This window comes from Chelonoidis abingdonii, chromosome 14 (assembly GCF_003597395.2).
Source record: "Chelonoidis abingdonii isolate Lonesome George chromosome 14, CheloAbing_2.0, whole genome shotgun sequence".
Taxonomy (NCBI): Eukaryota; Metazoa; Chordata; order Testudines; family Testudinidae; genus Chelonoidis; species Chelonoidis abingdonii.
In genome coordinates this window covers 25,249,186-25,276,094 of record NC_133782.1, presented here as the reverse complement: position 1 = coordinate 25,276,094, position 26,909 = coordinate 25,249,186, and the positions used below count along the sequence as shown (strand labels likewise).

General features: G+C 41.6%; 1 protein-coding gene across 3 annotated transcripts; it reads left to right on the top strand.

The window, feature by feature from the left end:
• Positions 1–247: 247 nt before the first annotated feature.
• Positions 248–26,121, top strand: IFT52 (intraflagellar transport 52). Of its 3 annotated transcripts, none has more exons than XM_032769647.1 (14): positions 248–338; positions 1,629–1,753; positions 2,526–2,613; positions 2,903–3,032; positions 3,755–3,830; positions 3,914–3,985; positions 7,281–7,407; positions 14,964–15,050; positions 16,257–16,325; positions 18,545–18,699; positions 19,150–19,237; positions 22,822–22,930; positions 23,785–23,930; positions 25,744–26,121. In XM_032769647.1, exons 1-14 carry the CDS (start codon positions 321–323, stop codon positions 25,789–25,791), a joined length of 1,338 nt encoding a protein of 445 aa, XP_032625538.1. In that variant the 5' UTR covers positions 248–320; the 3' UTR covers positions 25,792–26,121. The 3 variants fall into 3 exon arrangements, with proteins under 3 accessions (XP_032625538.1, XP_032625539.1, XP_074928405.1); XM_032769648.2 differs by lacking the exon at positions 248–338 and adding an exon at positions 995–1,080; XM_075072304.1 differs by lacking the exons at positions 248–338; positions 2,526–2,613 and having other exon boundaries at positions 1,645–1,753.
• The last annotated feature ends 788 nt before the right edge of the window (positions 26,122–26,909 follow it).

Genomic DNA, 26,909 nt, shown 5'->3' with positions numbered 1-26,909 from the left:
CAGCAGCTGATGCTCAGAGCCACGCCGCTCCGTGGGTACCACGAGCAACCGATCCTTTGCAGCCTGGTACACGCCACCCTCCCCCTACAATGGTAGAGTCCAACTTCACCCCCGTGCCCGCGAATAGTAGGTACCACTTTCCCGTCCCCTGGAATGGTGAGGGGAGCCGGCGTGATGTCATCACGCGACGCCTGCTCCCGCCGCGTTGGTTGCGGGAGTGTTTCCGTGAATACGTTCCCTGCGCGTGCGCACAAGGGCGGTTGCTAGGCAAGGCGCGGCCCTTAGTTACCGCTCCGAGGTCAGCGGAGGGGCGCGGGAAGATGGTGGCGAGTCCGGGGGTAAGGCCTGGGCGTTCACTCCTCCCTCCCTCCTGTGTGGGGCCCAGCGGGCTCCTCCGCTCTCGCGTCCCCCTCCTCCCCGGGGCGACGGAGGGTAGGATTGTGAGGGGCAATCAGAGGAGGGGGCTGGGAGGTCCATGGAGACAGCAGGTCAAGGGGTAGCCCCAATTGCCCACCCCCCATGCACAGTGCCATCCGGTCCCATAGAGAGAGCAGGTCACAGCATAGCTCCCCCATCGCTCATGTAGCGTCAGCGTGCTACCCCCTCGCGTGGAGACAGTGGGTCGGGGTAGCTCCCGCCATGCACTGCGCTACCCTGCCCATGGAGACAGTAGGTGAAAATGCACCACCTCCATGCTCTGTGCCCTTCCCCTCTACCTCCAGCCCCATGCGTTGTGCTACTCTAGTATGGAGATAGCTTTATTATTTATATTGCAGTAGCACTTAGGCACCTCAGCCCAGAATTTGGACCCCATTGTGCCAGGCACTGTACAAATACAGAGCAGAAAGACAGTCCCTGTTGTCCCAAAGATTTAGCTCTATGTTTAGACCTGCTTTGAACTGGGTTAGGTGACTCAGTGGTAAAAATGCCTTTGCTGCAACAAGTTAGTAGTGCAGTGGTGAGAAACTTAAAATGCTAGTGTCAACGTAATCTAAGTTTAACCAGCTAACCATCTGATTCTCTGCGATCGTGCTTCAACCCTGGCTTCCAAGAGACTACTACAACTACAAAGGGCCAGAGGTAGTGGTTATTAATTCTATTTATAGAATTCCAGCAGTGTGGTAGCTACTTTACAGCAAGTAGACAAGGTTCTTGTCCCAAATAGCTTAGCTCAAGGGTGTCATATTTGCTCTTTGAAAACCATAAAAGATTGCAGCTCTCATTTTAATGTTATTTTTTTGTGATTTTTTTTCAGTACAAAATGTTAATGAATCTAGTAACTTTCTGATTACGTATATTGAGGAAACAAAATGAGAAAGCTTGGATGCTTCTTGGGATGTTGTCTTTCCTTTTTATTGCGTAGGGATGTTTCTTCTTGTAGGTTTTAGTTTTATTTCATATTTCTGTCTATATGTTGTTTAAAATTGCAGTAAAGGTTTTAAATAACAACAACAAGAGATTTTAGGCCTAATTTCTCTAGTTTAGATGAGTTCCATTCTGCACCAACACATTCTCTGCCAGCTAGCAACCTGTATGCATGTGTCTCTTATTCAGAGACTGGTCTGAAATAGTACCTTTTTTGCTCATCCTTTCTGATTTTGCTTCTCTCCTTTCCTTTCATTCTTGAGGTCACTATGGAGACAGAGCTTCGGAACACCATAGTCTTCAATGCATCCAAAAAGGAGATTTTCACTGTCAACAGTGGTTACAAGTCCTTACAGAAGAGGCTTCGTAGTAAATGGAAGATACAGAGGTGAGGGATTTTCTTCAGCTTTCTTTTTCATGCTTTGTAGCATAAGGATGAAACTGACATCAACAAGTAATTACATGTAAGCTATTTGGAGATGGGACCATTTTAATGCTGACTTTGGGGGGTAATTCATAATATGGAAATGTTTGGAAATGTTAATAGAAAATTAAAAGGATTAGTTCCTTTGGTTCTACCCAGTGACATTAGCTGTAGCTCTGCTGTTGCATGGTATTGGAGGACTTTTATTTTGAACTTTCAGATAGTGCGGCAATGGAGAGGACAGAGCTTAGCTGATAATGGTGAGGTTCCAAATGTGTGTGTACTAGTTTGCACTGCATGGAATATCTATTGATAGGCAAAAATGTCAAGATAATTTGAACCCTAGCCTTTTTACATCAAGTTTCTGGAATTGGTCACCCACCTGCTGTAATCAGAATTAAAACACAGAAAAATTAGAGTGGGGCTGATTGTCAGCTGATGGAAATTGTCATAGCTCTAGTGAAGTCAACCAAGCTGCAGCATTTTATATCAGCTGTGGATCTGCCACAGTGTCTTGCTAGAATACTTATTTTCCTTCTTCATCAGTTCAAATTTGTAGTTACTTATTTGGGATAATCAAATTTAAAACCAGAGTAAACAGATGTAAAGTGACTGACTGAAATGACTTGCTTTGCGTTCTTCTGGCTAGTTCTTTATGTAAAGGCAGCCCAGGATTCAGTTGTGGACTGTATCTAAAATTAAAATGTAATGTGTCTCTTTATTAACTTATTAATAGTTTAAAAGATGAGATCACATCCGAGAAGCTAGCTGGGGTAAAATTGTGGATTACAGCAGGGCCCAGAGAGAAGTTCACTGCAGCTGAGGTAAGAAATATTCATAAAGAAGAAAAAAAGCCAATAATGGTTTGCAGATTAGTTATGCTTCCAGATTTGACTAGGAACACAGAAAGTGACCCAAAACATTCTGTAATAGCATTGTAGTTTGGAAAGCCTATTTTACATACATTTAGATTTAACGCTTCTTGGTCTTTTAGCTACTTGCAACCAACTTGACCTTAAAACTACTTATGCCTCATTTCCATACAGTTCTTTGGAATTCTGTATTTAGAGCCTCTGATTGTGTTCTTGTGTTTTTTCCATCTTATTGTTTTAGTTTGAGGTTCTGAAGAAATATCTAGAAGAGGGTGGGGATATCCTGGTAATGCTGGGAGAAGGTGGCGAATCCCGATATGACACCAATATTAACTTCTTGTTAGAAGAGTATGGAATCATGGTCAATAATGGTAACTTGAACTTTTTTAGATGCAAACCATGTATGGTTCTTTTTAGAAATTAGGGTTTCAAAGCCACTTCCTTATAAGCCTTCTTTTTCCTCAAGTGTTTATATCTATTAGGGGAGAAAAAAAATACTTTGAGCTGAGTTATTCCATACTCATTCTCAACCCAGCAGTGAATTTTTTTTCAGCTTAGTAAAATTCCATCAGCTGTTCTTGCAATATCCAAGTGTAAATAAGCAGTGTGTCCTCACCAAATAAGACATTTTTCAGATGTTTTAGTGTCAGTTGGATAGTGGGTTCACTTTTTATTGCACAGAATGGTATTGAGTTCATCATAGTTTTGGAAACCTCTAAGACACAATTGAACTTGTTGAACCAGATTTTTTTGTTTTAAACCTAGCCTCCCTGTCTGCATTTGCAAATAATTGCAGGTTCAAGTGAAGCAAGTAGACACATGATTGTGCCTGCATTTTAGGTGATTAGTCTGCATAACTTCACCTGAATTTTGAAATAAGTGTTCCCACTGTCTTTTGATGCCTGAAGCTGCAGGTCCAAAAAGGGGCCATAGGTTAAGGCTGTTCCAAGTTATGATGGGAACCAAATAATTCTCAGGGTTATAGCATTAGAAATAGGAATCGAACCCACATCTCATTACTTTCAATCTCATGTCCTAAGGACTAGACAAACTGCGTCCATAAAAGATTTAAATTTCTTCTTTTTTCTTTAAGATGCTGTGGTGAGAAATGTATATTATAAGTACTTTCATCCTAAGGAAGCCTTGGTCTCCAATGGAGTTTTGAATAGGTAATTGTTTTGGGGATATAGACCTGTGAGTAACATTATTGCAAATCCATGCAACTTTAATCACTTGTTTCCACCTCTTCTAGGGAAATCAGCAGAGCTGCAGGGAAAGCAGTGCCTGGGATAATAGATGAAGACAACAGTGGAAATGACTCTCAGTAAGTGTATTTTCCTCACCAGCATCTTCAAAGGAAAAATTTAGCACAGTCACGAAGTGTCAAATTACCGGGCCAGGGGAATGGCTGAAGTACCCAGTGCTTCTATTGGGATGTCCTAATGCATTTCTTGGGCCTGGTCTACACTACACATTTAAACCGAATTTAGCAGCGTTAACCGAATTAACCCTAAACCCATCCACACAGCGAAGCCCTTTATATCAATATAAAGGGCTCTTTAAACCGATTTCTGTACTCCTCCCCGATGAGGGGAGTAGCACTGAAATCGGTATTGCCATGTTGGATTAGGGTTAGTGTGGCCGCAATTCGACTATATTGGCCTCCGGGCAGTATCCCACAGTGCACCATTGTGACCTCTCTGAAAAGCAATCTGAACTCAGATGCACTGGCCAGGTGACGAGATAAGCCCCGCGAACTTTTTGAATTTATTTCTGTTTGCCCAGTGGTGGAGCTCTGATCAGCACGGGTGGTGATGCAGTCCCAAATCCAAAACTTCCAGCATGGACCGTACTGAGATACTGGATCTGATTCGCTGTATGGGGAGACAAATCTTTCTATCAGAGCTCCATTACAGGAAGATAATGACAAGCATTTGAAAAAATCTCCGGGCTTTGATAGACAGAGGCCACAGCAGGGACTCAGCACAGTGCTGCGTGACAAGCGTAACAGGAGATGCCAAAGAATCAAATGGACGCTCATGGAGGGTGGGAGGGGGACTGAGGTCAGCTATCCACCATGTTCCCGCGTCTCTCCAAAAAGCATTTGCATCTTGGCTGAGCTCCCAAAGCTGAAGGTCATAAACAGTTGTCTGGGGTGGTTCAGGATTAATATCTCGATCAATTACCCCTCCTCCCGCCCGTGAAAGAAAGGGGGAAAAATCGTTTCGCCTTTTTCAATGTACCATATGTTTACTGCATGCTGCTGGTAGACGCGTGCTGCGGCGCTGAACAGCAGCATCCCCTCCGCTTCCTTTTCCTGATGGCAGACGGGTATAAATGGTGGAAACCGTCCTCATCATCCTGAGTGCTCCTGGGGTGGCCTTGGTGAGGTTGCGGCCGGCGCGCCTGGTAAAAATGGGAATGACTCCTGGTCGTTCCGGCAGATAGTACAAGGCTTGGTAACCGTCCTTCTCCAATAGCAGCTGGAGGCTGAGCTCCATCATCCCCCCCTCCCCCCCGGTCATATCTAAGAAAAGATTCTGTATGCCTGGGTATCATAGCAGGGGCGGCTGCTGCTCCTCCCGCCCCCCACTCTTTAATGTCCTGCCTGGACTATCATAGCAGCTGAGGCTGCCTCCCCCTCATTTTATCTCGCTAAATCGTGTTTCTTATTCCTGCATTTTTATTACTTCATCACAAAATGGGGGACATGCCATGGTAGCGCCGGAGGGTTGGGGAGGAGGAAGCAACGGGTAGGGTTGTTGCAGGGCACCCCCTAGAATGGAATGCAGCTCATGCTTATTTTCGCGGTATTCTGAGGGGCGTTTGACAATGAGTCAGCTTGTGCGTCTCTGGTTTCTAGTTACACTGTCCACTTATATTTAGGCAGGAACGACTTATTTTTGCACAAACATAAAGAATGGGAATGCCGGGAAGCGATTCTCCCTTATTTTGTCCCAATGTGAGCCCTGGACAACCCTCCTGCTAGCGAGGCTCAGCTCCATGAGACACCATGACTATAGCAGCAGACGGTTACTCAAAAGAGCTGATTAACCTCATCGTCCAATTTCCAAATGCAGTACGATGCAAACAAATGAAATGTAACTATCATCTTCATCGCCAGTTTAACAATGGCAGACATGTTATATAGAGGATTGGTAAGTCTCTGGTATTGAAAGGGCACAATTATGCTGTTGTGTTAGCACTGCTAGTATGCTTGTCTAGCAGCATCCACAATACAAATAAGTGACAAAAGGCCAATATGGGATTTCATGGTTTGCCATGCATATTGGCGTCTGCCAGGGCAATCAGGGGAGAAAAGGGGGCAAATGATTGTCTTTGCGTTGCTTCTAGATGTAGATCATTGTGCTGGGTTATAGGAGGGAGGATTTAGTGGGTAGAGTTATGGGGCGACGTTTACCCGCGAATCACTGCGACGCAGCTGTTTGGTGCACCATCATAGCATGGGAGTCTAACCCGGAATTCCAATGGGCAGGGGAAGACTGGCGGGAACTACATGGGATAGCTACAGGATAATATCTCACAGTGCTGTCTGGAAATGGATGCTAGCCTTGGTACATGGACGCACGCGGGCCGTTAATGTGCTTAGTGTGCGTGGTGCCTACTCGACTTATACAATCTGTTTTAAAAAATTGGTCTTCTGTTAAATTAGAGAAAATCCCTGTGTGTGGATCTACGCCTTGGTCTCGCCTTCTTGCTTCTCTAGTTTCAAGCCTAAACGGGTGAATTCTTTAGCAACGCTTGCCAGCCAGTCTAAGAGTAACAGTGATGGGTTCTGAAGGGAGTCCCATCTGTTCCTACTGTCCAGACCTGTGATGATTAAATCAACCTTGTGTGTGGCTTTGAAAAGGCTTAAAGGACATAAAATGGTGACCATCCTTAGTACCCTGCAGACTTGTAGAATTGAGTGGGTTAGGCATAGGAGTCCCGGGGAGCAGGGAGGAGGAAGGTGCTAATCCAGGGAAACTCATACACTTGAAAAAATTGGTGGTTTTCCCTCTTTCCTTCCCCTTGTAGTTCCTTTTCTTTGCTGTGATGCAGAAGAATACTGAAGAATCATCAGCCTTTCCATAAAAACTGTAGCTAATTGTGTTCTTTCTTATGGTTTATTTTGGGGATATACTGATTATGGTCCTCATCACAGGGAGGAATCTAAGTGTAGAAAGATTTAGTATAGTTACGTTCCGGAGCATTTATTTGTTTGAGAGTTAATTACCCCTACTTGTCTCTCATATCTAGGAATATCTGAAAGATAACCAAAAGGTTCCACTTAAACTTATTGAACATTCCAACTATAAAAAACTCTAGAAAGAGTCCCAGATCTTATTCTAGTCAGCAAGATTTCAAAAGTGTGCTTTTGTGAGCCTGCACTGTCCCTGACAAAAGTCAGGATTTATGCACCCAGACCATGACTTGTATATATGCCAACTTATGCATATGAAAATGTGAGTCTCAGCTTGGTTAACATTGCTAATGCCTCGAACTACAAACAAGCATTGCAGGATTGAACATCAGGAATATCATCGATAAATCTAAAATTAACAAATCTAGTCTCTGAAATTTAGCAGACACTAATAAAATGTTTGTATTTTCTGCAGGGCTCTCACTTTTGTGTATCCATTTGGTGCCACACTGAATGTGATGAAACCAGCAGTGGCTGTTCTGTCCACAGGATCTGTCTGCTTTCCACTCAACAGACCCATTTTGGCTTTTTACCATTATAAGGTACAATACTGCATAAAATAAGCTATCCATCCCCCAGTAAAGAAATGCAACGGTATGGTATCGCAGATCTACATACGCCTGTTTCTACTCCCAATGCACCTACAAACCCTTGAACCTGCTTGACAGTTCTTGATTCCTTTTTGTGTAAAGCTCTGTTGCACAGAGTTCAAAGAAGAAAAAAGTTTAATCACCAAAGATTATATACTTTCAGATTTTGTTTTTTATTTCCAGTTATTCTCTTTCCACCTTCATAGTAACCATCTAGGAAGTGAGATTATCAGTTCAGTGGCATGTAGACAATTTTGAGTTAGGGACTCTTGGAAATTAAAAGATTTTTGTATCCATGATCTTAACCATTGGTTTTGGTTTGGTACTTCCTAGTTTGCAAACATTTCTCCATAATAAGCACTAAGTGATGCTTAATTTTTATAGTTAATATGTTACAATGAAATTTTATATTTGGTGTCTTAGTGATGTAGGGACTTCTCCTCTAAAGGTGCGCAAAGTTACACATGCATGTTATGGGTAAAATAGATCCTATAAAGCATCAGAGGCAATAAAAATGCATGAAGTCCTATTATTAGAAGATTGCCAGCCCATTTAAGAGAGAGGAGACTGGAGCAGCACTTGCCAAATCACAGCCTGCCTACTTCCATGGCAATCAAAGATGGAACAGTTTTCTCACCCACCACTCCTACTTACATTTATGGAGCAAATGTTTATACAGGTGGTCATTTTGAAATCACATGCACAAATATACATTTCTGTAATGTGTTAATCATCAAGTCATATAAAGCCTTGATCCCCCTTGGATCAGAACCTTACCAGTTTGAACTGGGTTTCAACACTGCTGATGTTTAGCTGGGTTCTAGCACTCTTTCCTTGGACAGGAATATTTTATCTGAGAACCATAATAACTGTGCTATGTACTAAACCATAAAGTGCTTATCCCAACCCCCAGGTAGTCTGTTGCATCAGTTAATAACTGAACTCTAACAGGGTTGTCAGATGAGAAAAATTCTAGACCATACAGGCCAAGGAAACTGGATCAGAAATGTGAATTTAAACACAGTTGCTGCTAGCAGGATTGTCACAAAGGAGACAGGGCATAAATGTGTAATGTATTGTTAAAAGCTCTTTAATTAAATTTAGTGAACGTTATCTTCCCTAAATTTCTGAATGTGTAAGTTTTCTTTGGTTTTGATATAGTGAGAAAATTAAATGAAAACTTGTCTGTGAGATGAGAACCTGATAATCTGAATCCAGTCTTTTAAATTGATTTAGGCACACAATTGCACGTGCAAATCACATAACTGTGCATGCCCGTCCATCTAATTCATAATTGGTGTGTGTGATCTGATTTCACTGCACAAGTGAAACGGCTTGTATATTTTGTGAGCACAATAGCATGCCTCGAGTATATGGAAATCTGGCCCTTGATTCTCAACAAAATTACTAATGATCTTCTAAAGATTCTGCTTTTTCCTCAAAGGGGGTAAAAAAATGTTGTTTCCATCAGAGTTCTCATCACGTACTCTCCCTGGCAATCTCCCTTTTGATATAAGAAAATAGCATGAAAGTCAAGGAAGTAGAACTGATCTTTAATTAGGCTTTCTTTTTTTCTATTTAGCTGGAGGAAATTATAGACAAAATGCTGGAAGATGAAGCTGAAGACAATGGTAGAATCTCTGTCAGGGCAGAGAAAAGGATTAGAAAGAAAATATATAATCTGTTTGAGAGAAGTGAGGTAGGGAAAAGAATAGCAATAAATAATAGAAGAACAGTAGATAAACTTAATAGGGAAATCCAATAGGAAGAGATGATGGAGGCATTTTGAGACAAACAACAGAAATATCCAAAACACAGACCTGGTACTAATGGGGGACTTTAATTACCCTTGCATCTGTTGGAAAAGTAATACAGCAAAATTCAAAATTTCCAGTACGTTCTTGGAATGAATTGGGGACAACTTTTTGTTTCAGTAGGTAGGGGAAGCAGCCAGGTGGACAGCCATTTTAGCCTTGATTCTGACACATAGGGAAGAAATGGCTGCAAATTTAAAAGTTGAAGGCAGTTTGGGTGAAAGTGATTAATAAGTGATAGAGTTCATGTTTCTAAGGAAAGGAAGGAGTGAGAGCAGCAGAATAAGGACAATGGACTTCAAAAAAGAAAATTTTAACAAACTCACGGGTAAGGTCCCATGCAAAGAATATGTAAGGGAAAGACGAGTTCAGGTGAGCTGGCAGTCTCTCAAGGAGATATTATTTAAAGATATAAGAACAAACTATCCCAGTGTGAAGGAATGATATGAACAATAGTAAGAAACCAGCATGGCTCCATCAGGAGCTCTTTAATGTCCTGAAAATCTAAAAGGAATCTTACACAAAGTGGAAAAATGGACAAATGGAGGACTACAGAAGAATGACACAAGCTTGTCGGGGCAAAATCAGAAAGGCTAAGGCACAAATGAGTTAAATCTAATAAGAGACATAACAGGCAAGAGGTTCTTTAAATACATTAGGAGCAAGACAAAGATGAAGGAAATTGTAGATCTCTGTAGCAGGGAAGGAGAGCGCTTAAATGACAACATCAAGAGAGCTGCAGTGTTTAATGACTATTTTGCTACAGTTTTCACTGAAAAGGTAAATTGTGACCAGATACATAACAAAATTAATATTAACAAGGAAAGGAGGAGTGTAAGCCAAAATAGGGGAAGAACAGGTTAAAGAATACAGTAGAACCCCCTTTATCTGAGCCTCTACTATCTGGCTCTCAATATTAACTGAACCACTAGTGTGCATACACAGGAATATGGGAAACTGATGCTTCAGCCCCAGGCAGCGAAGCTGACAGTGGGAGCCCGCTGCCCAGAGCTGAAGCTCTTTGTCCATTCTCCGGATTATCTGAATTTTTGATTATCCGATGTGGCCCCATCCCAATTAGGTTGGATAAATGGGGTTCCACCGTATTTAGATAAGTTATATGTATTCAAGTTGGCAGTGCTTGATCCTAGAGTTGTTAAGGAACTAGTTGAAGCAGTTTTGGAACCATTAGGGACTGTCTTTGAGACGACGTGAAGGACCAGTGAGGTCCCAGAGGACTGGAGAGGGGCAAACACAGTATCTATCTTTGAAAAGGGGAACAAAGAGGACCAGGAAATTATAGACCAATCAGCCTAACTTTGATACCTAGAAAGGTACTGGAACAAATTACTGTACAATCAGTTTGTAAGCACCTGGAGGATAATAGGGTTATAAGGAATAGCCCCTTGGATTTGTCAAGAACATATAATTCCAAACCAACCTAATTTCCTTCTTTGAGAGGGTTACTGGCCTGGTGGATAGGGAAGAAGCAATGGACATGATATATCTTGATTTCATAATTAAATTAGGGAGATAGGGTATAGATGAAATTGCATAACCGGTTGAAAGACTGTATTCAAAGAGTAGTTATCAATAGTTTGCTGTCAAACTGGGAGGATGTATCTAGTGGAATCCCACAAGGATCAGTCCTGGGTCTGGTACTACTCAATATGTTCATTAGTGACTTGGATTGTGGAATGGAGTGTATGCTTATAAACTTTGAAGATGTCCTCAAGCAGGGAGGGGTTGCAAGCACTTTGGAAGACGGGATTAGAATTCAAAATGACCTTGAAAATTGGAAAATTGGTCTGAATTCAATGAGATGAAATTCATTAAAGATAAATGTAAAGTACTACACTCAGGAAGGAAAAATCAAATGCACAAGTACAAAATGGGGAATAACAGCAGTAGTAGTGCTGAAAAGGATCTGGGGATATAGTGGATCACAAATTGAATGAGTTAACAATATTAAGCAGTTTCAAAAAAGGCTAATATCAATCTGAGGTGTATTAGCAGGAGTGTCGTATGTAAGACGTGGGAGGTAACTGTCCCGTGCTACTTGGCACTGATGAGGCATTAGCTAGAGTACTCTATCTAGTTCTGAGCACTACACTTCAAGGAAGATGTGGACAAAGTGGAGGGAGAAGAGTAACCAAAATGATAAAAGGTTTAGAAAACTTGACCTGTTTGAAAAGGTTAAAAAACCTGGGCATGTTTAGTTTTGAGAAAAGAAGACTGAGTGGGGACCTGATACGTCTTTAGATATGATAAGGGCTGTTATAAAAAGGATAATGATCAGTTGTTTTCCATGTCCACTGAAGGTAGCACAAGAAGACATCTTCCTAATCCAGGGTTGGGCAAAATTTTTGGGCCAAGGTCCACATCTGGGTGGGGAAATTGTATGCAGGGCTGGGGCAGGGGGTTGGAGTGCGAGAGGGATTGTGGAGTATGTGGGAGGGGTGCGGTGTGCAGGAGGGGGCTCAGGGCAAGGGATTGGGGCAGAGGAGGAGTGTGGGGTGCATGGGGGGGCTCAGGGAAGGGGGTTGGAGTGCAGTGCAGGAGGGTGTGGACTGTGGGAGGTGGCTCAGGGCAGAGGGTTGGCAGGAGAGGTGTAGGATGCAGCAGGGAGCTCAGGGAGGGTTGGGGTGCACAGGGGTGCAGGGTGTACGAGGGGGCTCAGGGAAGGGAGTTGGGGTGCAAGGTGCAGGCAGGGGGCTTAGGGTAGGGAACTGGGGGGAAGGGTGCAGGTGGGGTTCAGGCTCCAGCTCAGTGCCGCTTACCTAAAGTGGTTCCAGGGTGGCATGCGGCCAGGGCAGACTCACTGCATGCCTGCTCTGGCCCCATGTCGCTCCGCTCCAGGAAGCATGGTGGCCACTGGGGGGCGCGGACGGCTCCATGTGCGCTGCACTTGCCACGCCTCCAGGTACCTCCCCCAAAGCGCCCATTGGTCGCAGTTCCCTGTTCCTGGCCAATGGGAGCTGCAGGGAGCGATGTCTGGAGCCAAGGGCAACGCATGGAGCCCTCTGCCCCCCCGCCCCCTGGGGGCTGCAGGGAAGTGGTGCCGGCTGCTTCTGAGAGCGGCACAGGGCCTGTGGTGTCACGGGGAGCAATCCTGTGGGCCGGATACAGCCTGCAGGCTGTAGTTTGCCCACCCCTGGCCTAATCTGTCGCAAGGGAGATTTAGGTTAGATATTTGGAAAATCTTTCTAATTATAAAGATAGTTAAGCAGTAGAACAGACTTCTAAAGGAGGCTGTAGAATCCTCCTCATAGATTTTAAAGAACAGGTTAGACAAACACCTGTCATGGAAGATTATGACATTCCCGAGGGTACAATCTGAACTGTTGAACAGTTGTATCCCCTCAGATCTCCAACCTGGCATGCCCTTTACACTGCTTTACTCGCGCACACAACCTCTAACATGTAAAATCTGTTCCAGCTGAATTACATGAATGCTGTGGCCAGTCACTCGTTAATTACATACAGGATGATGCCAGCAACTTCTCAGTCCCAGATCTTCTCCCAGAAAGGTGCATCTTGTACTGCCCAGCTCTCTACTGTATAAAATCTGTCATTTCATTAATTGAAAATGATATTCACAAACCTTGCTATCTCAAGTGGAGATTCTCAACACTTCAATCCAAACACACTGGTTTAGATAAAATAAAACAAGTTTAACAACTACAGAAAATAGATTTTAAGTGATTACAAGTAATGAGGCATAAAAGTCAGAACTGGTTACAAATAAAATAAGATAAAATGCAGACTGGTATCTAATTTAGCAAGCTAAATGGATTCAAAGCAAAGGTTTTTCTCACCCTGTGTTCTTCACAGTCTTTCCTGGCTGGAAGCCTCCAGACCAGGACCCCTCGGACAGTTCAGTGCTTCTTCAGGTGCTGTTGCTGCTATGAGCAGAGATGAGTGGAGTAGAAAGAGGTGATTTGGGAGCCTCTGTTTCTCATTCTTATATCTTTCTCCCCAGCTGGGGTTCAGGTTACAGTCAGTCTGTTTACACAGAAATCCCTCAGCTGTTCCATTGCCAATATGTAAAGTTGTCGCTCTTACCCTTCTTCCTACCAAAGAATAGCCTCTTAACCAGGTGATAGCCCATGATAGTCCATTTGATTATGCTGATACTTGGCTGGGGTGTCAGTATGTCTTTTGTCTCTGAAAAACTGGTTTGGGCCTGTTTTTCTAACTTTGGAACTTGGCACAGCAATATTATACAGTAGAATCTTACAAATTTACATACAGTGTTGCCACACGTATTTTACCAGGACAATAATGTTCAGCAGATTGAGTTTTCAAGTGATACCTCACAAGGTATACTTTGTACAAAATGTATCATGGTTTTATAAAAAGAATGTACATACGGGTACAGTCTGTCACAATGATCTAGTGTACTTGGTCCTGCACAAAGGGTTGGACTATATGACCTCTTGAAGTTCCTTCTAGCCCTACATTTGTGTGATTCTATGAAACAGTAACAACTGAGGATGTGTTGGGGCAGTGATTCTCAAAGTCGATCTGCCACTTGTTTAGGGAAAGCCCCTAGCGGGTTGGGCTGGTTTCTTTACCTGCCGCGTCCGCAGGTTCGGATGATCGCAGCTCCCACTGGCTACAGTTTGCTGCTCCAGGCCAATGGGGGCTGTGGGAAGTAGCGCAGCCAGTGGGAGCCACGATTGGCCGTATCTGCCGACGCAGCAGGTAAACAAACTGGCCCGGCCCACCAGCAGCTTTCCCCGAACAAGCGGTGGACTGGCTTTGAGAATCACTGTGTTAGTGGATAAAAGTCACTTGCTTTAGATTGTTTCCTTTCCTGGGGTCATTTACTAAGTAGAAGCTAAGTAGAAAGTACAAGCATTCCGTTCATACTCGGATAAACATAATGGTAAATTTCTTTCATTCAGTACAAGTAAACTGGGACCCTGTTTGAAGCAAGTTCTTTACAACAGCAGTTTTTATGGTTACATTATTTGCTATGAATTTTAATCTTGGTGCCCACAAGAAATATTACTGGTTGTTGTGCCGTCTTGAAAATTCACTATTTTGGGGTGTGGGTGGTGGTCCATCTACATAATTCTTTATATGACATTTTAAATTCAGCTGATTAAAATATACTTGTCTGCATTTTTTGTAACTCTGCTTATAAAGAGCTATGCCTTTGCTTTGTTAGCTAGCCTGGGGCTTTCAAAGCTATGTTGACTTGCATGCATGCCTCACTTTTGCAGGTACTGACTCTGAACTACTCAAGAAAGATGCACATGAGATTAGCTATGTATTAATCTCAGTTAAGATCTTATTCTTTCTTGCTTTATTGATGAGTAGGGGTTTTTTTTTTTAAGGAGACAAAAACTCCAATAAAATACATACAATTTGCTTATTGTTGATGTAATATTATTTGCTGCTCTGCTTTGTGGAATGCCCATGAAATAGCCCTCTAATCCCACAAATACAGAGCACTACTTCTAAGGTAATGTTAATAAAATAATAAACCTGCTAAAATAATGCATTTATTTTATACGAATGCTATACAGTCAAGAGATTGTCCTCTTACAAGTTGTCATACCTACTTCTTGTTCCTAAGTTCCTATTTCCCTCTAATTAAAATAATGTAATAGTTTAGAGTGTGGTATGAATCCCCTGAATATTTGTGATCTGACTTTTTTTTTTATACGTTAACTTTGTTGACAGAACCAAGGTGGAAAGATGGCAGTGTTGGGATCTTGCCACATGTTCAGTGACCAATATTTGGATAAAGAAGAAAACAGCAAGATCATGGTAGACTTTTAAAATATATTTTAAAATTATCATTAGTCTTTTCATAGCATTCACAAGCACACTCAATCCTCGTAGTTTGTTCCCAGAGCACAGATACTAGCATCGCTATGAAATAGTTGGGGGATGGAGAACCAGACTTGGCACTGAAATAGGGAGGAAGATTTTCAAAGGCACTGATAGCAGTTGGGCACCTAACTCTGTATGTTGCAAAGCGGAACTCTGGAAAGCTTTTGCTACTGCTTCTCTCTTGACCATGATTATGTTTTGTGTGTGTTTTTAAAATATGCAGTAGGGTTTTTTGGTCATTAAATAGTTGAAATTTGTCACAGTTAGAAATGTGACAACACAATTATTAATAATATTTTGCGCTTACAGCTCCTTTTGTTTAAACATCACAAAGTGCTTCACAAAGGTTGGTATGTATTACCATCCTTATCTTTTTTTTGTTTTTAATTATTATTATTTTATTTTTTTTAAAGGAAGCATCATGTTAAGTGACATAGGTATTCACAGAGCAATTAAATAACATGCCATTGCTCATGCAGATTCAGGGGTAGATCTTGGAAGAGAATTTTGGTATTACAATCATTCCCTTGTTCTAGCCACTAGAAAACACTGTTCTTCTTGATCCAGATTATTAGTTCAGTTTCTGTATGTGTTTCTTTGTAACATGACTTCTTTTGTACACTCATTTGTAACTGCATCATGAGCTTCGTGCAGCTCTCTATGCACTGTCCTTTTAAAACAAATATAATGAAAGGAGTATTCTGATTGGTTGGCTGATATAGTCCTTGCCCAAGTACGGTAGCTGGCAATCTCTACTATTCAAGTATTCCTTATTTAAAAGTAAAATTCAGCAATCATTTATCCATTATTGCATTTTTCAAGAGCACTTGTGAACTTCAGACAGCCCACATTTTTCAGGCCAATGAACTGAATTGGTTTTCATCCTCTTGCCTTGCAATTCACCTGCATCCAGTATAAAGTGCACTCTTTGTCATGTTTTGTTGCTTTGGTAAGTAATACAAATACTCTTAATATTACTGGTTTTCTCCCCCCCAATATTCTTCATTGTTTTATCCGGCTCTTTCAAATTTATGCCATCTCGTCCATCGGGGGGATTTGACAAGGAGTTTTTAAATGTTTTAGCATTGGAGTAAATTATTTAACACTCCAAAAACTTAATACGCATCTGTGGTTCCACAGGATGTGCTTTTCCAGTGGCTCACAACCACAGACATCCATTTAAATCAGATTGATGCAGAGGACCCTGAGGTAAGAGACATTCATTGTGTGATAGCTAAGAATCGTTTAATCCACTAGGACCTGAATTACAGAAGTACCTGCCTAGGACCCCATAGTTCAAGGCTGTATCCGTGTTCTTACTACAGATCCCTTAGGATGGGGTAGTAAATAGGCGGACCGCAGGCCAAATCTCTAACACCAGATGCTTTTGAGTGGACCTCTAAATCTTTTCATTTACATATTATCATTATTATTTTTATTTTATTATTTTCTCTGGAGTCTGGACCATGACTATACCTTGACCAAGAAATTTGGACATTGACAAAAAATAATTGACTACCCCAGCCTTAAGAGTTTATTTAATTTTCAGGTTTAAAAATTCTCTTCAGACAGAAACCTGGCAAGTCAGAGATTTCTCTAGCAGGTTAATTTGTTGCACTTTAAAAAAAAAAATTATAATAAATGAAAATCAAATGAGTAATAACCTATCAATTGCCACTGAATGAAGATATTAAAATACAGTTACAGTCTTACTTAAACCCCCATAATCTGGAGTCTCTCAGATCAAGATTCAGACCTCATTATCTATGCTCTTTGAGACATCAGCATGGATAGTAACCCTGATGTTTTGGTCAAGCTTTTACCTAGATATTTGAGTTTGGATCCTGGACTTGAATGTTCAACATTTTAGAGAGATATGTAACAACACCACACTATTTTAATGTGACTTTTGTTGTTGGTATTGCATCCAAATGTTATAGTGAATGAACTTCAAGGTCTCAAAAACTGAAACTGTTGAGGGCAATTTTGGAGATATCCCTGGCATTTTTGCCACATGTAGATTAGGATTATCTGCAGTATTTGGATAGTTATTCATCGTAAAATGTCAGTCATGGAGGTGTTGGCATCCTATTGGCCACTGGTTACAATTCCTTTTTTGCCAGATTTTTAGTTTAAATTAAATTTTTATTGTGGAGACCACTTTTCAAGTCTGATACTTTTGCATTTCTGCCCTGAGCCCTCACACTTCAGGGGCAAACATGTAGCAAATAGAACATTTCTGTAGCTGAGTGGGGACCACCCAACTTGTCAATTTTCAGGCAACTTTTGAAAAATGTTGCATATGAATATATTTTGTTTTACTTGAAAATACCTTACACACACAGGAAAGGGGGGATTGCTCTATAAATAACACACACAAGTTAGTCTGAACTTCAATTTGACAAGCTTGCAATACATTAATTAGCAGCAGAATTGACACACTTGGCACTCCTACTAGTTTCTGAAGCACAAGGGTTTGGAACAGCGGTCTTTGACCATTGACTTCAGAGCACCATGGTGGGAGCTGCCTTCAGCTCCTCTTAATAAGTGAAAGACAAGGAAATTCAAATGTAGCATCCCTTCTGCAACTGATGCAGCAGTACATGGACAGGATATGTGAGATCACAGTTCATGTGTCTCGGGTATACAAAGATTCATGTCTGCCTTGATGTAAGACACCCATTACTGTAAAATAAAATGTACACATTGGTTTGAAAATATTTGTTGCTGATAATGTAGTTCAGTTGATTTCAACATCTATGTTTTAATGCAGGGATGGGGAACCTTTTTTCTACTGGGGGCCACTGACCCAAGGAAAAATCAGTTGTGGGCCACACACAGCTCTGCAGAGAGTGTTGGGGGGAGGGGAAGGTGGCTCGGGGCTTCCCCTAGGTTCAGGGGTGGGGCCAGAAATGAGGGGTTCAGGGAGGGGGATCCGGGCTGGGGCTGAGGTGTTCGGAGTGCAGGAGCAAGCTCAGGGCTTGGCCAGGAGGTTAAGGTGCAGGAGGGGGTGAGGGGTGTGGCCAGGTGGCTATGCAGTTCCCATTGGCTGTGGTTCCTGACGAGTGGGAGCGGCAGGGGCGGCACCTGCGGGTGGGGGTAGGTACACGCAGACTCAGAACTTCACTGATCGCCCCTGTACCTAGCCAGGGCCACAAGGACAGCCAACTGATGGCCTGGCACCCTAGCTTCCACCTGCAGCGAGGCAAGCCGGTGCCCATGTTCACTTTCTTTTCACATAAAACTAAATAGTTTTCTGTGACATTCCTAAATGAAATATAGTGGCCTGCATTGTGAAGAGTCTTGGGAGGGAAAAAGTGTAAACTGAAGTTATCTCATGTAAAAAAAAAAGATGTATTTTTTTAAGTGAAGTACAGGAGCTTATTTCATGTAGTTCCCCTTACTCATAGCAGTGTCATTGTGTTCAGATTTCAGACTATACAATGCTTCCGGATATAGCCACGCTGTCTGAGCGACTACGAGTTTGTCTACAAGAGGGAGACGAGAACCCACGAGATTTCACAACGCTCTTTGATATGTCAATTTATCAGTTGGATACAACCTCCCTCCCTAAAGTTATCAAGTTAGTACCTATGAAGTGTTTGTGTGTTTGGTCTTATTCTGCATTTCCTTTTGGTGTGTTTTTAAGCATATGTATACTGAAGAAAACATTTTCACTTCCTTAATGTATTATTGTAAGATGCTGATTAGATGAATGTCCTGAACTTTCACCTTGCATTTAAACATGCCATAGGTTACAAATAGAAAAGCTGAGCAATCTATCTGCATTGTCCATTTTTGGATGAGTGCTTGTCCATTTTTTAGAAGCAATTGCTTTGTAGTTGTTGCAGAGATCAAAGTTACTGTGTCATTGTGGTAGTTAAAGAACTCCTGACACATTTTCACAAATAGGGTGTTAACCTTGGTGTCCTGGGCAAATTCAAATTCACAGTCTGTATCTTACACATGCAAATGTAAACAGAAAATGTATTATCATCTTCTCCCTCAGACTCTGCCTTTTTCTTGATTGTAGGTCTTATGAACAGCTGAATGTGAAACATGAACCTCTCCAGCTCATTCAGCCTCAGTTTGAGACTCCACTACCGGCACTCCAGCCAGCTGTGAGTAATCTGACATAACTGGGGCCTGAGATGCATAGAATCCACCTTGTAATGGGAACCTCTTTCTTATAAAGAACTATATGGAAGAGACAGAGAAACAGGAGAGCATTAACCATTGAATACCTTAGTACATGTCTTTTATGAAGTAGCACTCTTTGTGGTCCTATGAATGTGTGTTCAGTCGGATCATGTGATTGAAAACAATGAAACCCCTTAAGTGCACAAGGGGTAAGCAAACTGAGACCGGTGCCAGCAGAACCCACTACATCATGAAGGTGTTAAAATGCTCCGTACATCTAGTATTTCCACAGGTCTCCCTAGTTGCTTTGTATTGCTGTGAGCCAGCAGTGCCCAATGTGAAGGCCAAATGTTATTTCAGAAAGGTCCTGGGGCCACAGTCCGTATCTTAACTGTTTTCCTAGGTTCAGGGAGAGGCAGTCAGGTTCCCATCCTGCTCTCATTAGGGCTCCCACAAGGAGGCAGCGGAGCAGCCAGAGCTACTGTCTCCTTTCTGCCTTCCTTGCTGAGCTCACATCAGCGCTGTTCCTGCAGCTGTGAGGCAGGTTGTAGGAGGTGTTTGGGAAAAGTATCCTTTATTCCCATTCCTTAAAAATCACAAGGCATGGCTTAGGGAGCATCTTCTCAGTTTGTAACAAAATACATATTTCCTTTTTTACACAGTGGCCTTTGAGGGACATAAGGCTACAGGTTGGACACCGTAACTTTTAGTGATTTTGAGTAGTGTTCATAGTCTCTTTCCAGACAATCTTTACAAGGTCTCATAAGAACAGCTTTCCGAATCAGATCACTTAAAACCACCAACCTTCCTTTCTGGAATATTTAAGTCTAAATTTCAAACATTCATATTGTCCAGATGGTTTTGTTGTCACGTGAGACGTGAATGAAGAGCAATCAGTATTAATGCAATGGTTCTTGTTGTGATGCCAAGTGGCATAAAAGTCACGCAGTTCAAAGTTGAATCCCATGTCAGCCTCAGCTAACGTTGCCTATTGCACATATACTCAGTGATACAAAATAGTGCATATGGCATTAGTGTTTATGCCTTAGTGTGTATGAGCAGTGTGGCTGAATAAAAGGTTCCCACAGCAACCAAACTGACTTGTTTGACAGTTGGGAATTTAAAGTCTTGCCCGTAACAGTCCGTATTCTTGGGGTCCTATGTTGCCCTTTATTTCTGTGAGTAAATGGTTTCAAGACTCCCAGTGGATCTTGGCTGAGAGAATAGGGAGTACTGGCTGACTCCATGGGGTTCACTCTGAAGGATGTTATGTGGCAGATGGGGGGCTGATGCTCAATATTTCACCACCCATCAATCCTGTGGAGATTTGGCTGTAAGTGAATGCTTTCTGTTAGTAAACTCTTCACTGGGGAACAGTGGTCAGGAGAGCAGCCAATGGGATCACAGCTTCTGCGGAGGCGAGCCCTGCATTGCAAACCTTGGCATCATTCATTTTCTGAAAAATCACAGGCTTTGGAGACTGAACCCTTTGCTACTTTGACTGTAGAAAGGGGGTGGAGGTGGGCCGACACATATTTTGTTCCAGCCTTGAGTAGAAGAATGCGATAAACTGCAAATTCAGACTCTAGCTGTTTCTTGGCCCCAATATAGGAATAACAGGCCAGAAGAGGATCTAGTTCTTGTCCTTGGTTTTTATTGGTTTAAAAAGAAAACAACCGAGTTAATAAAATGAAATGGGAAAAAGGAGAGGTGCTGGCATGCTTGTGCCTAGGCAATATGTAGAATATCGAGTTATTTTTACAAAATTAGGACTGTCAAGCGATGAAAAAAAATTAACCATGATTAACCGCACAATTTTTATTTTTTTAAAAACAATAATACTAAAACTACTAATATATAATAAAATATACTAAGTTAAACAATAATAGAATACAATTTATTTAAATAGTTTTGGGTGTTTTCTACGTTTTCATATATATTGATTTCAATTACAACACAGAATACAATGTGTACAGTGCTCACTTCATATTTATTACAAATATTTGCAGTGTAAAAAACCAAAAGAAATAGTATTTTTCAATTCACCTAATACAAGTACTGTAGTGCAATCTCTGTCATGAAAGTTGAACTTACAGATGTAGAATTATGTACAAAACTTTAGAGCCTACAAGTCCACTCGGTCCTACTTCTTCAGCCAATCGCTCAGACAAACAAGTTTGTTTACATTTGCAGGAGATAATGCTTCCAGCTTCTTGTTTACAGTGAAGTGAGAACAGGTGTGCGCATAGCACTTTTGTAGCTGGCATTGCAAGGTATTTACATGCCAAATATGCTAAACATTTCGTATGCCCCTTCATGCTTTGGCCACCAATCCAGAGGACATGCTTCCATGCTGATGATACTCATTAAAAAAATTAATGTGTTAATTAAATTTGTGACTGAACTCCTTGGGGGAGAATTATATGTCTCCTGCTGTTTTACCCGCATTCTGCCATATATTTCATATTATAACAATCTCAGATGATGACCCAGCACATGTAGTTTGTTTCAAGAACACTTTCACTGCAACTTTGACAAAACACAAGAGGGTACCAATCTGAGATTTCAAAAGATAGCTACAGCGCTGGACCCAAGGTTTAAGAATCTGAAGTGCCTTCCAAAATCTAGAGGGATGGGGTGTGGAGCATGCTTCCAGAAATCTTAAAAGAGCAACACTTCGATGCGGAAACCAACCACCAAGAAAGAAAATCAGCTTTCTGCTGGTGGCATCTGACTCAGATGAAAAGGAACATGTGTTCGTTCGTACTGCTTTGGATCATTATTAAGCACAATCCATCATCAGCTTGGACACGTCCTCTGGAATGGTGATTGAAACACAAAAGGAACATATGACTCTTTAGCGCATCTGGCATGTAAATATCTTGTGACGCCAGCTACAACAGTACCATGCAAATTCCTGTTCTCATGTTCAGGGGACAGTGTAAACAAAAAACAGGCAGTCTTATCTCCTGCAGATATAAACAAACTTGTTTGTCTGAGCGATTGGGTGAACAAGAAGTAGGACTGAGTGGACATGTAGGCTCTAAAGATTTATAATTGCTTTGTTTTTGAGTGCAGTTATGTAACCAAAAAAATTCTACATTAATAAGTTGCACTTTTACGATAGAGACTGCACTACAGTACTTGTATGAGGTGAATTGCCAAAATACTATTATCATTTTTACAGTGACTATTTGTAATAAATAATATAAAGGGAGAACTATATACTTTGTGTTCTGTATTGTAATTGAAATCAATGTATTTGAAAATGTAGAAAAACATCCAAAAATTTAAATTGGTATTCTATTGTTTAACAGTGTGATTAAAACTGCGATTAATTCTGATTAACTCAAATAAAAATTGTGTGAGTTAACTGTGATTAATCAACAGCCCTATATGAAATACAAATGAAGTTTTGAGATGTGTTCAGTTTATTGTGGAATTTTGGCTTATTGTAGATTTTCAAAAGGCTCTACTGATATCCAAGCTGAAAACTGTCTCCTAGTTTTCTACAGCATGTAAGAAAAACATTTGACAGTCAATTACATTAAATCTTCCCTTGTAGATTTTCCCACCTGCTTTCAGAGAATTACCTCCTCCCAGTCTGGACCTGTTTGACTTAGATGAAACGTTCTCCTCTGAGAAAGCTCGTCTTGCGCAGATTACGAACAAATGTAAGCAAGGCAAACTTCTGAAGTTGGATTACATTCATATTTATACAGAAGTCCCATTCTTTTGAGGAAAACTTTTTAGCAAAATAACTTGAGACATTTTAGCCACAGTAGGAACATAGGGCCTGATTTTCAGATGTATGGTGCACCTACAGCTTCACATTCATTTCATCCAGGGTTAGGGGTTCTGAGTATCTCTGGAAATCAAGTCCATGGAAAATATCCTCCTCACATGTATGGCATAGTGCACTTTGCAGATCAAAATGTTAACAGCAGCATGACTCTCTTCTTTTTCTGTATCTCCTGCCTTCCTCTCCCAATCGTTGTCCAGAATGACTTCCGGAGTTGTGGTAGCTAGGATATGATTCTTGGAGCCATAAAAGTTAAAGGATCCTAAAGTCCTCTCACTAATTTTTGATGGAAATTACTCTTAAAAAAATACTTTAAAATGTTCAGTATAAGGATCTACTAGGGCCAGGCAGAATCCTTGATCCTGCTGTGAATCTCAGTGGTGGGGCTGCAGCTGATTTGATATTAATGAGTCTCTCATTTTGCTTTTGCTTTCTGGTCCATGTCTTTATGCATGAATGATTTCAACATCCTTCTTCATTTTCAAGTAGAAATGATAAGCCTATGTCACAGGTTATCAAGCTTTTACACACATCTCAGTAACTGAAGAGTGCCATAAAGTGCCAGCTGTTTGCCTCAAAGATGCAGTCTATTGTCCTCCTGAATATTTTTTTTAAAGGGACTAATTCCCCAAGTGCTTAATTGCAAGTACAAATCAGCAGCGTAACTTCAACCACACAAACCATGTATGTGTGATTTGTTTTCCTCACTCTGTGGGTCCTTGTTAGGTACTGAAGACGACCTGGAGTTTTATGTCAGAAAATGTGGTGATATCTTAGGGGTAACAAACAAACTCCCAAAGGAGCAGCAAGATGCCAAGCATATCTTGGAGCACATCTTCTTCCAAGTGGTGGAGTTCAAGAAGTTGAATCAGGTACATTGTTTTAATATCAGAATAGCTAATGAATGGAGAGTATGATATTAGGTATGACCCTGTCACGGGGTGGTCTGCTCACAACTAAGGGTGCCTCTTTGTGTCTGGGGATTAGCTTCATTCAGGTCTGATGCCCCCTACTGCTTCTCTCTCACTCCTTGCAACTCAAAGTACTCTGCCTTCGTGGCTTGGTCTTCCAGCCAGGTCACTATAGTCTTACCCTAAGATATTCCAAAAGGGGATGTCTACACAGCAACAAGACACCGTTGGCTGGCCTATGCCAGCCAACTCAGGCTTGGACTGGGGGGCTGTTTCATTGCTGTGTAGACATCTGGGGTCAGGCTGGGACCTTTGAGATGGAAGGGTCCCAGAGGTAAGGCTCCAGCCCAAGCCTAGAAGTTTAAACAGCAGTGAAACAGCCCTGCGAGCCCAAGTCAGCTGGCACAGACTAGCCACTAGTTTTTCTTTCGCTGTGTAGACATATCCAAAGTTTTTTCCATACCGATGACCTAGACAGTCTTCTCGTGCACCGCCCTGATGGCGCCACTTCCCCAATGGCTGGTAGGGGAACCCCTGACAGCCCACTGCTCCGGGTTCCAGTACAGGGACCCTACCCCAGGACTCCTTCCTACTTCTCAGCTCTGTTCTCTGGCTTCCCACTTCCCCTCGTGTTTACCAGCCCAAACTCCCTCCTTCCAGGCTGTAACTGCAGGAGATCTGCCACTATAGCTCCAAACATACTTCCCTACTCCCAGGGAATGACTGCAAGTCATTTCACTGAGCCCCTGTCTGCTATCAGCTCCCTGGCTTTATAGAAGCCCTGCCTATTTCTGCACTGGTGAGCTACCCCTCATTAGGCTTTCTTCAGCCTTAATTCCCCCAGCTGGCAGCCTCATAGGTTAATTGGCCCATCTGGCCTCCATTACAAGAGGTCCAGTGATGTTGCTACATTGAGGCCTTTGTCCTATGGTGAGCAGCTGGGCATGTGCTGATGACTGAAGTATGATCCTGACTACTGATAATCAAGTACAGAAACTACGATGTGTATTGCTTGACTAATGCAGTCTCCTGTTTTAGAATTACTCCATTTCATTGGTGGCTGCTTTGCTTTGTATGCTACGATGGTGCAGGAGTTTACAGACACTTGAGTACTAATGCATGGAGGTCCTGTCAGCAAATTTTGTAGAACTCAGACTGCATAATAACATGGCTGAAGTCACCTGCACTGTTCATAAGTGTTTACTACTCTGATCTGTTTGTAAGAATCACAAATGAGTTACCTTATTGACTTGCTAGATAAACCCAATGTACGCAGATGTGTAAGGCACGCTTTCCTTTTCTACAATTGTTGGCTTAAGGCAAGAGCCTCATTTGTGGAGCTGTTGATGGGGCATTAAGCAATCAGACCAATAGATACACAATTCAGGTGATTTCAGTGAAATACTATCAATTGTGTTCTTTGTGCACCTAACAGAGTCGTCTTGGGTAAATATTTACACAAGTCTGATAATACTATGGTAATGCAGATTTCATACCAACGATGTTAGAACCAGATCTTCAAAGGTATTTAGCTCCTAACTGCTTTTGATTTCAGTGGGAGTTAGGAGCCTAAATACTGATGGTGCTACAAACAAAGTTCAGGGCTGCTGGGTTAATTGTGAATGTCTCCTCTTCTGATCAGCTGCTTCATTAATAGGGCTTCCAGGTCTACATCAGTAAAAGTATTAAAAAACAAACTCATTCCTCCTTTAAAGTGTATTTACTTTACTTTATATTAAATGTCCTTTCTCCCCCCCACCCCACCCCTGTAAAGGAACATGATATTGACACAAGTGAAGCTGGATTCCAGAATGGTTACTGAGCACGGGCTTTTCCTGTCAGAGGGACCAACTGACCTTCTTCGCAAAAATATTTACCTCCCTCAGTGTAAATGTTTTCTATTTGTTTATTCAATATATTGACTGAGGCATTCTTCTTTGAACCTTTGGGTGTTGTAAATATGTATAAAGTCTTAAACGGGAACTTTTTTTTTTAAATGCCAAATTAGGGTGTTGTAAGTGGCAATAATTTTCAAAAGCTTTTTATGTAACAAACATTCTGTATTTAATCTTTTCTATTTTCTTATTGGAGCTATAATTCTGTAATCTGTGAAATATTCTTATACTAAGAAAATATTTCATTCCAAACCCTACTTCGATCTCTGGTATTTATTTTTCTGTCTCTAATGCCTGCTTGCAGAATTTGTTTTAGTATAAAATGTTTGTTTTTACAGATGCTTGCAGTTTTTTAATTGCACTGTAGAAGAGAGGCCACTCAGCTGTCATTGTTTGTTTGTTTGTTTTTGTGAGCTGGAGAGCAGAATATGTAGCCATAAGTAGAATTGGGAATGAAACTCATAGAATTCATATGCTAATGTCTCACCCTGCGGCTGCCTCCTCTTGGCCATCAACCAGAATGAAAATAAGAGGTAGGTTTGTCACTACAGAGGAAAATATGAGCTTGCAAACAGAGGGGAAGAAATATACTTAGGCAAAGATAAGATTCTTTCTGGATCAGTGTTTTTAAAGTGTAAGACACCATGTAAATTTAGAAGGGGCAGCTATGTGGAAGACTACATAGAATTTAAAAGGAACATTTTCACACACTGAATGTCTACAATTTAAGGTGTTTTTCAAAACCAAAAAGCCACACCATACTTTTTGCACAGATTTATTCTATCCGTGGGCTATTTACCACCTGCTTAATGCAACAGTGAGGCCTTGTCTACACTACAGGGGAAATTCAATCTAAGCTACGCAATTTGAGTTACATGAATAGTGTAACTCAAATCAATGTAGCTTAGATTTACTTACCACAGAGTTCGCACTACGCAATGTCGACAGGAGATGCTCTCCCATTGACTCCCCCACACTTCTCGATCCAGTGGAGTACAGGAGTTGACAGGAGAGTGATCTGCAGTCAATTTAGTGGGTCTAGGTC

Coding starts and splice junctions, on each gene's coding strand:
- IFT52 (XM_032769647.1), top strand. Junction 3,986..7,280: donor AACAGTGGAAATGACTCTCA/GTAAGTGTATTT, acceptor TATTTTCTGCAG/GGCTCTCACTTTTGTGTATC. Junction 7,408..14,963: donor TGGCTTTTTACCATTATAAG/GTACAATACTGC, acceptor CTTTGTTGACAG/AACCAAGGTGGAAAGATGGC.